The sequence below is a fragment of the Micromesistius poutassou genome (assembly GCF_964030765.1).
Source record: "Micromesistius poutassou genome assembly, chromosome: 6".
NCBI lineage: Eukaryota > Metazoa > Chordata > Actinopteri > Gadiformes > Gadidae > Micromesistius > Micromesistius poutassou.
Genome location: NC_140276.1, coordinates 11,265,467 through 11,275,742, shown reverse-complemented (window position 1 = coordinate 11,275,742; position 10,276 = coordinate 11,265,467). Strand labels below are relative to the sequence as shown.

The window sequence follows — 10,276 nt, the reverse complement described above, 5'->3', positions numbered from 1 at the left end:
GATAATGTATATATATATATTGTTATATTATCATATATATTGATAATGTATATCAATATATATATATATATATATATGTATCCATCTATCCATAGATATATGGTAAATGTCTTTATCTATCTATCTTCCATCCATCTAATATATCTTTATCTCTCCATCAATCTATCCATATATTTCATCCCTCCCTCCCCTCCCAGCAGGCAGCATGGCTGTAATTGACCCCATGCAGGCTGCTGTTAGTTGACCTTTTCACTGCTGCTCCAAACATGCTGTCATTCACTGCAGCGGGACACAGCTGGTAGCAGGCAGGCCCATGAATATATATGCAATCACCAAACATATGCACACGAACATGCGCACATATGCTGAATCCACACACACACACACACACACACACACACACACACACACACACACACACACACACACACACACACACACACACACACACACACACACTATCAAATAGGTTTGTATGGTAGCTGGGTCCTTTGGGTATAGACTCATTTTGTATTGAGGTGAAGTAATTTGGCAAATGGAGTAGTCAAATACAGTGGGTTTGTCTGCACATCAATTCACCACCGAATCTGATTGGACAGACCATCAGATTCTCTCTCTGAGCAAAAATTTTAGCAAAAATGCTAAAATATATAATATTTACCTTTTGGCTTCTCTGAAATAATTCATTATTGCATATACTATTGAAATCTAAAAGGTCAGGCACATACACGCTCACATGTGCATGTGAGCGTGCATGTGTGCATGCGTGTGTGTGTGTATGTGTTTGTCCACTGCTCCTGCAGGTATAATTAGATATTGGCTTCATCAGCACCCCTCACCCTGGTACAGAGACCAGCCCTTGGGGTAAGGGTCCGGCTTGGCCTAGCAATGTGTTAGTAGCGTCATCATTTTAGCCCTGGCCTCTGCTAGGTGCCGATACCAATCTGCTGTCAGTACGTGTTAGGTGGTTAGGTGTTATTAACAATCACTGTTAGCACAGGCTATGCTAGGTGTCCATGTCTTTCTAACCCTGCCATTGAGGCCGAGTAGTCCAACATTTGGCAGTATCACAGGCTTTTACTGAGATTAAAAAAAGTATAGGAACACCTTTCCTCGCATCAAGCAATAGTCACAATAAAGAGATAGTATTCACAATAATGCACCCTATAGATGGAGTAGTTGCAATATGGATAGGAGTCACCATAACTATGGAATTAGTCACAATATGGAAAGTCGCAAAAAAGATGGAATAATCACAACAATATATATTGATTAGTCACAAAATATATTTAGTGGTCATAATGTCAACACAATTGTCACAATATGGATAGAGTGACGATATCTATATAATATTTAAAACATGGGTAGAATACTCCTTATGGATTATAGAAAATGAAAAGAATAAACAGAATAGTTACAATATAAATTGAATAGCCACGTAGTCATATATCATAAAGGGGATTTGTAAAAGAGAAATCTTATGAAAGCAGAGGTAGGATGATGTTTCTAATAAGAGATACAGGGAGTGATTTTATCAGTGTTTGTAATACAGCAGCTGGCTCAATCCCGAGCATCTATTAGAGATCCAGACCCAGATCAGCAGGGCTGGACAACACCTGCAGCCCATCCCACTGCCAAAGCTCATTTCCTGGGGAGAGGTGGAGGAGCCGGGGGTCTGATAGTGGAGGTCTATGCTTTTATTACCGTTGACATCCCAAATGAACAGATTCAAAAACACAACATTGGCTCATTGGTAGGGTCTGTTAATGGATTGCTGGCGAATTGACAACAATGTACACACACACATGCAGTGTGTGTGTGTGTTTCAAGCTTAGCTGAGGGTAGGACAAGATCAAATTAACTTTACTAATCTTAGATGGGAAGTGGGTGGTGTCACATCAGAATTACATGACTGGTATAAGAACTGCAGAGACAGTTCATTGTATTCATTGGATTCCACATTGGATTCCAGCACCATTCGAATGGGAGTCAAACCGCCAGAGCATCCATTGCAGCCACCACAGTAATCCAACCTGTTGTCTTGTAGCTATGGAGAGAGGAGAGGAGGTTGAGCCAGAAAAACTAGAGGAGAGTAGAGAAAGGGGAGGGGGGGGTAGAAGATTAGGGTATAGGAGGGTTGGAGAAGAGGGCGCAAGGGAAGGTAGGGGAGAGGAGGGAGGAGAGAGGAGAGAGGAGGGAGAAGAGATGACAGAGGCAGAGAGGAAAGAAGAGTGGGATGGAAGCAAGAGGAGATGGGGAAGGGGAGAGGATGAGGGAGTACAAGAAGAGAACAAGGAGAAGAAAGAACAACAAAGAAATATCCGGTCGTGGATCAAGGATTAAAAAAAAGACATCAAGTGGGCGGGGCATGGCTTGACGTTTGTAACAGTTGCACTGCCAGCCGATAGGGAGCGAGAAGGAGAGGAGTGTGTGGAGGAAGATGCTGGCTGAAGGATGAAGACGCCTGAGGCTCTGGGAGTGGGGGGGGAAAACACATTACATCTGTCCCGAGACACCATAGTAACGGCCGTCCCATTAGTGCTAGTCATCTCCTAACACAGACATCCGTCTCCTAGGTGACGGGACAAGCAGTCGTAAGTGCCCCGCCCTGATTTGACCCAGCATAAATTACGTGAGTGAGGTCGTAGCTTGGGGACTGTTCATTTTATGGGACTTTTGTGTATTGTGTTTGTTGTATTATGTCATACAGACAAACACACACACACACACACACGCCATAAACTGACATACATAGACTATCATAAACACCCACACACACATACTTAAGCTCATGCATAAACATCAGCTAATTCATGCATAGAAAGTCCCTGTGCAGTGTTTAACAATGGAAGGGGGCAACACATAATGGAGATAAGGTGATGCATGTTTTATGCTGAGTTTGGGGGTCAATGCAGGGTCAACTGCTATGAAAGGGTCACTGCAGCGTTCTAAACTACAGAGAATTTCAAGGTCAAAAAGAGCTTAACCACTGATCTGTATAGACCAGTACCAACCAGTGCAGACTGTATACAAACCAAACCAGTATAGACCAGTACAGAATAGGACAGACCAGAACAGTAGGAATACAACATGTCAACAGACATGTATATACTAGTAGTATAGAGAGGAGACCAGTATATAGACCAGCATAACCAGTTCAGTATAGTGTGGTCTTTTCTAGCCATGACCTTTCTTTGGTTAGCAGTTTCTATTTGGTAATTGATTATAATTTGAATGTCATTATGTAAATGTATTATTAATCAGTATTATAACTATGAAAGCGTGTCTGAGCTGCATCATCAGATCATGAGTCACACACACTTCTACAGGTTTATGAGTGCACATGCATTAATGCAAAGTGACACACGGGTCTTATGGAACATCCTTAACCCCCTCTCTCAGAAGATACCCATGGAGGGCACACACACACACACACACACACACGCACACGCACACGCACACACGCACACACGCACACACACACACACACGCACACACACACAAACTCCATCACAACCACAACACCCCGAGCCCCATGCTGAGTGCTGATTGGTCCTGCTGGGGGTGAGGTTCAGTGGAGCTCCACAGGGTAAATAGTCCAATTTAGACCCACCAAACACTCCCCATACCCCCCCGTCCTCACCTCCCCGTCCTTTACACCAGCAGCACTTTGAAAGGGGATGGCATGTTCTATATTATTATTGTATTATAATTCAATTATTATATATATCATTATTTGTAGTATATGATGGGAAATTACTATGCAAAACAGTTCATATGAAAATATACAGGCAGTCCATTTAAGGTTGAAACAAATAATGCCCCATTTATCAGAGGAAATTGAAGGAAATATAAGTGCATTTATCCACTTGTGGAAATGCAAAGTACTCCAATAAAGATCCTAACATACAACCAAAAGGAGCATTCCAATATAGACAGAAAATAGTCCTCAAAGCTCCTTATTAACAATGTCCATTTACCTTTAGGGTGCAGTGTGTAGGATTAGTGACATCTAGCGGTGAGGTTGCAATTTGCAACCAAGGGAATACCCGAGCCCAAAGACACGTACACAGACTGGCCGGTAAATATATAGTAGTAAATGGGGGAGCTAGGCTTTTTGTAGATAAGAAGCACCATTACATTAACATTTACAAACTCAATTAAATAAGTCGTTCAAGGGGTATTATCCAGGTGAAGTAAAATAAATAATAGTCTATATGTTTTATACAAAATATAAAATATATCTAATAAGCTTTAATGTGTGTATTATAATGACACTTTCAATCAGTGGAGAAAACGTTGCAGTGATTTTTATTCAACTCCCACATTTACGTTTTCTTATAGTTTCTGCTTTTCAAATATGATGTTTAACAGCAGCAATGGTTTGAAGCAATGCAATGCGATGTGATGTCTATGTATATCTTTGACCCCCTCCCCCACCTCTTCCCCTCCAATGACAAAGGAGTTGCTACCATGGTCTGTACTGATCTGTAACTAATGTGGTGAAGCCAAACTGCAGTCTTTTAATTAGCAAACACAAGTATCCAAAGCGATATGTTCAGCATCCAGAGTCAGGTCATCTTGCTAAAGGATGCCTACAGGTTAGGATGTGAACATTGGGGATTGAACCTTTTGACTGAGAGTCAAACACCTTAGCCACTGTGCCATCCGGTCCCCTTCTGCTCCCTAGCCTGTAGTAAAAGCTAGATACTGGCAGGGTTTGCGGTTGAATTCCCAATTTCCAACACACAACCCAGCTCTAATATCTGCAGACCCCATGTTAGAATAACTCAATGGCTTTTGTTTGTTGTTGCATTGTTTTGATTTGTTCATCTGTCCTCAATACTCTTCTCGGTACTTAATATACTAGTAGTAAAGTACTAATGCAACTAGTAAAACAAGCACTGGTACGAGTACCCCCCCTGCCCCCCTCTGCTGCTGCCCACATGCGGCCCATCGATAGCGAGATCAAGTTTTGTCTTGGTTTGAGTACTGTCATTCAGTACCAGTACTTGGGCAGGTGGCCCACCGTTGATTATGGGCTTGGATATGAACAACAAGATTGATAGAGGAGGGAGCATAGGAGCATGCTCATCATCCAGATAATCCAACGGAAGTATACACCTGCACCACTAACAGAGAGGCTAAAGCACAGCCTAACCAATCAAATATGTATGTATATTTATATATTTAATAAAAAAACATTTCAAATATTTTCTAAGTAAGAAATATCCCGCGACCCACGCCTTGGATAAAAGTGTCTGCTTAAATGACTTAACAGTAAATAGTAACTTGAGTTTCAATATGAGCGACAGAGCTGCAGGACAGGAGACAGATGGCTCCCAGGGGATGGCACCCGGTGTCATCTTCCATCTTATCAGTACTCTGAGGTCTTTCCAACTTGGCTATACCTCCTCCTCCTCCTCCTCCTCCTGGTCTTCCCTTCGGGCCAAGACCCTGGCAGGAGCTGCTTAGCACACCCCCGCATTCCTCTGGTCCACTGCAGGGCTGGTCTACTGGTCCACTGGTAGTTAAAATGCAGTCTTCTGCGGAATAACGCATCTTAGGTTCAACACGGTTCAACAACACAGATCATGACTTATAGAGCTGTTCATTTAAATTCTGAATTCCTACAATCTCATATTATGTATATACTGTATGTATATTTTTTGTGTGTCCATCAAGCACTTATTTATGTGTTATACTTCTCAACGTTTCCTTCTTTCCTGTCCAATGGGTTGAATGGAGGGCTGGGGTCATAATAGTGGCACCCCATTTCTCTGATGCCACAATCCTACGCAGAATGAGCTTGAACCGGCAACCCCAGGCTTGGAAATGAAGCGCTCTGACCACTTGCAAAAACGTTGCATCCATCAGGGTTTGATTTTATATATGGGGTGGCAGTAGCTCAGGAGGTAGAGAGGGTTGGCTGGCAACTGCAAGGTTGCTAGTTCGATCCCTGGTTCCTCCGTGTGTGTTGCGGTGTCCCTGAGCAAGGGACCTAACCCTAACTGCTCCAGATGAGCTGGCTGTCGCCTTGCATGATTGACGCCTCCGTCGGTGTGTAAATCTGTGTATGTATGGCTGAATGTTAGGCAATATTGTATAGCGCTATATAAATGCTGTCCATTTATATACAAAAATATATATTGCATTTATTAACACCAGGTGACTTCCTGTGTTTCCAGGGGCCACCAAGGACATGGGTAAGATGCTGGGGGGCGAGGAGGAGAAGGACCCCGATGCGGCCAAGAAGGAGGAGGAGCGGCAGGAGGCGCTGAGGCAGCAGGAGGATGAGAGGAAGGCCAAGCACGCCCGCATGGAGTCGGACAGGGAGAAAGTACGACAGAACATCCGGGACAAGGTGAGGAAAGCTTCTCAAACCACCCCCGACATGTCTCAGGATCTTCCTGAAAATAGTACACTACTAACAACATTTACATTTACGGCAAACGCTTTTAGCAAACGCTTTTATCCAAAGCGACTTACAATGAGTACATTCGTCATAAGAAAGTGAAACAAATACATCGCTGTCGGTACAGTAAGGATGTTCACAGAACCAAGTGCAGAGCGCTAACAATCACTAGGTTAACCCATTCCCCATATACAACAGAGATAGCTAGGATAAGATGCTACATAACTAAGTACTATAACTTAATACGATGTACAATTAGTGCGTACATTAAGTGCCAGGACATACAACATACAACAACATAATCCTATCTAATGTTATCGACCAACAGGTGATATTCTGTATACATTTCTAACTAGACTTACATTTCTAACTAGACATTTCTAACCTCGAACTAGCACTAAAGGAGTGCAGGTTTTGGCAAACCCTTTTGTGTCTAGCACATTCAAGCTGAGCGAGAGGAAGTCATTAGTGTTTGGCGGGGCCGGGTTCTGTCGGAGTCGAAGTCCGGACCTCCTGTGGTCGGACTCGGTGTCACATGGCTACCGACATTGGCAGGGGTTCACTGCACAACCTGTAGCAACCCACGGATCACCCTCCCCTATCTTCCTCATCCCTCCTTTCCTCACCACCTCAACCCCGACTGCTCTTCTATCCCTCCCATACTGACCTCCCCTCATCTCCCCTCCTTGCCTGCTCTCCTCACCTCTCCTCCTCATTCCTCACCCCCTCTCGCTGACTCCTCTACTTACTTCCCCCGGCACTCCTCACCCCTCGCATCTCCTCCGCTGCAGTACGGCTTGAAGAAGAAGGAGGAGAAGGAGGCGGAGGAGAAGGCGGCCATGGAGCAGGCGTGCGAGGGCTCTCTGACACGCCCCAAGAAGGCCATCCCGGCGGGGTGTGGGGACGAAGACGACGACGACGAGGAGAGCATTCTGGACACCGTGCTCAAGTTCCTGCCCGGGCCGCTACAGGACATGTTCAAGAAGTAGAACCACTCTGTATGTAGGCCAAAACAAACGCCCCCAAAGCCCAGGGGAGCCTCTCTGGTCAAGCCTGGGCCGGGTGGAGGGGGGAAAAAGGGGTGATTTGAAATTTATATATACAAGGGGGGGATGGTGAGAGAGAGCTTGGGGTTGGTTGGTGCATGGGGGAGATGTGTGTGTTTAGTTGTTACAGGGGGAGGATGGAAGATGAACAGGGTTTTGCCGACAGTGGGGTTTGGGGACAGCGCAAAAAAGGTTTCTGGGAACATAATTAAGAAGTCTTAACCATAGAGGCTACACACACTGCCTTCCTAGGAAATTGTATTTGTCCTTTTTTCTTGCTTTTTTTGTTTTGTTGTTTTTTTTACTTCCATTTTGTACGGAAAGAAAATATGTTGTCGCAATGGTGACAACGCTAGCCTAACTCTTTCAGGGCACCGGCGGGTGATTCTTGTGTTTCACACTTAAACATTCCTAAAAACAAATGACAACCACACATCGGTTGGGTCAGCGGTTTGACTGTTGAGGTCATCCCCCACATGGAAGGGATTGGTGGAGGACGGCATGCCGGGAGAACTAATGTGAGTCCTCTCACTTACGGTGTGTTTTTTTAGTAGAGAGAAAGAAAAGAAAGATCGATGGGACATTTAGATTTTACTTTACTGCCAATTTTTCTATTTTTATAGTAATCCCTGGTGGCTGATCCCTGTCTTGGATGATCGTACAATCCATGTGCCTTCATATCTTCTTCTTTAGTTGAGGATTGTCACTGAGGGTGATACTAAGGGTGCATACACTTGTCACATCACAGCTTAAGTCAGGTCAATGGGTGTCACGCACATGATGTGATTAATGTCTTGTTGACAGAGAAGATTGCAGCAGTATAGGTTTGGAGGAACACCGTCGTAGTGAACGCTATGTTTAGGTTCTCCTCAAAGACTTTAGAAAAGGCGTGAAGAAGAAGAATCCTTTTGATAAGCTGCTGTCAAATAGAACTCAGACATGGATGGTCCATAGTTATTTTCAACAATATATGAATACCCACGCCTTCATGTATGCCCCTACAGGGGTGACTTCTACAAATATTCAACTCTAACCCTTTAGGAAAATGTTCAATCCAGTTTAGCTGTTTACACTGCCATATTGCCAGACTTCTAAAGCTGTTTCCCAAGATTGTGTCACCCGCTTATGGACCAATTTCTGTAATCCGAAACAACCACGAAGGTGAGCTCAGATTATTGAAGAACATTCCCACCTTCGTATCCCGGCAAGGGATGTTTACGAATCTTCCTTCCTACCATCCTTCCTATCTTCTTAACGTCAGACATATTTACCGTTGCATGCGTTAGAGCTGTCCCATGGACAATCAAAACACAGGATGAGGTGGCTGTAGCCAGTACTTTACATGATGTCATTTCCTGTCACAAATTGAGTACAATGAAAATGGTACATTAAGCACTTGACTAACTGATTCCTTATTTCATTTCTAGAAGTATATTTGTATGTCCGTTTTAGTTTTGGTAGTAATCCATGTATGCACCTTAATTTCAACGCTAAACGTTATTTTCAGTTTTCAGTTGGCTCAAAACACAGATTCAACCTTTCTTCCCCGATCAAGGGATCACCCCCTCTGATGTAAAATCAGAACACTAAAACAACCAACAAAACAACAGACATCCAGACCAAAGAAATACTAGAGAAACTGACTTATTTCTTTAGTGATCTGTGCCCCCTAGTGTTTACACAGAACACTGACCTCTGAACTGTGAGGTCTATGCATTCAAACATGTAATGGACTACAAGGCAGAATATAGGGCCAATCTATCCAAATTTACTAAATTCCACTCGGTACATGAATTAGTATAAATAAATATGTCTTTATAAGTTAATTCTGCATTAAGCCTCAAACAAGACAATTATATCGCAGTTAGTGCAACGCCTACATTTGTTTTTTTTTTAAAGAGGATAGTAAAAGTACTTCCACGTCATTCAAACCATTGAGTAATGTGTTTGCTCACATGAAAGCGCTACAGAATGATGTACATTTCTATCTAGTAAACTACTTTCTATACATAGGATATCAATACAGTATATAGAGAAAGCATGATGATATACACAAAGTACACGAAAAGGGGTAGTGATTCTGTAATTATCTGGTAACTATCTTTAGGTGCTTAGTTGTTGGATAATAAATTACCAATACATTTGATTGTGAAATAGAATAACTTAAATGATGAATAATATCAAAAAACAACATAATTCTAAGCACTACTGTTTTTCCTCATTATTTTATTTATTTATATTGGTTTGGTTTTCTAACTCAGATAGGATCTTTTCACTAGACAAAGCCATAATGTTTTAATTGCAATAATTGTGTTAATTGTTAAAAAAAAAAGTCCCTCATTGGAGTTAAATGTCATGTTTGTTGCCTGTATGAATATTATTTTCTGTATATCTGTTTGTGAACCCTCACTTTGGTTATTTATACAACAGTATACGCAAAGATGAAAAGTGTCTACATGTACTTGTATTTGTATTTGTATTTCTATATCTATATGTATGTACTCTACATGTACAGTATATGTTTATATGTGTGTCTCTTTCCTACGTTTTCGTGTTGTGAGAGCATTGGGGCTGCCCTAGTCTACGCTCCATTGTCAAATTATTCCGTCCACAGACTGCTGTGGGAGGCCATGTTAAAACGTTTTAAATACATGAGAAACACTTAACAAATCCCTCACCGTACGCATGCAAACCCTTTTAAAGAAAGACCGCCAAATGCCAAAAGACCGTGATTACAAAAATAAAACTATAATATTATAGTATTAGTAACTATCATCATTACAATGATAATTTGTAACTATGATAAATGATAATA

At 42.4% G+C, this 10,276-nt stretch overlaps 1 protein-coding gene across 1 annotated transcript in view; it reads left to right on the top strand.

The window, feature by feature from the left end:
* cplx2b (complexin 2b) overlaps positions 1 to 7,404 on the top strand; it is a gene marked incomplete at both ends in the record, with an annotated part of 8,186 nt that extends 782 nt beyond the window's left edge. The window contains 2 exons of the mRNA XM_084469368.1: positions 6,189 to 6,364; positions 7,207 to 7,404. Of these exons, the coding sequence (XP_084325494.1) occupies positions 6,189 to 6,364; positions 7,207 to 7,404 (374 nt within the window). The remainder of the gene's footprint in view (positions 1 to 6,188; positions 6,365 to 7,206) is intronic.
* Between the last annotated feature and the right edge of the window lie 2,872 nt (positions 7,405 to 10,276).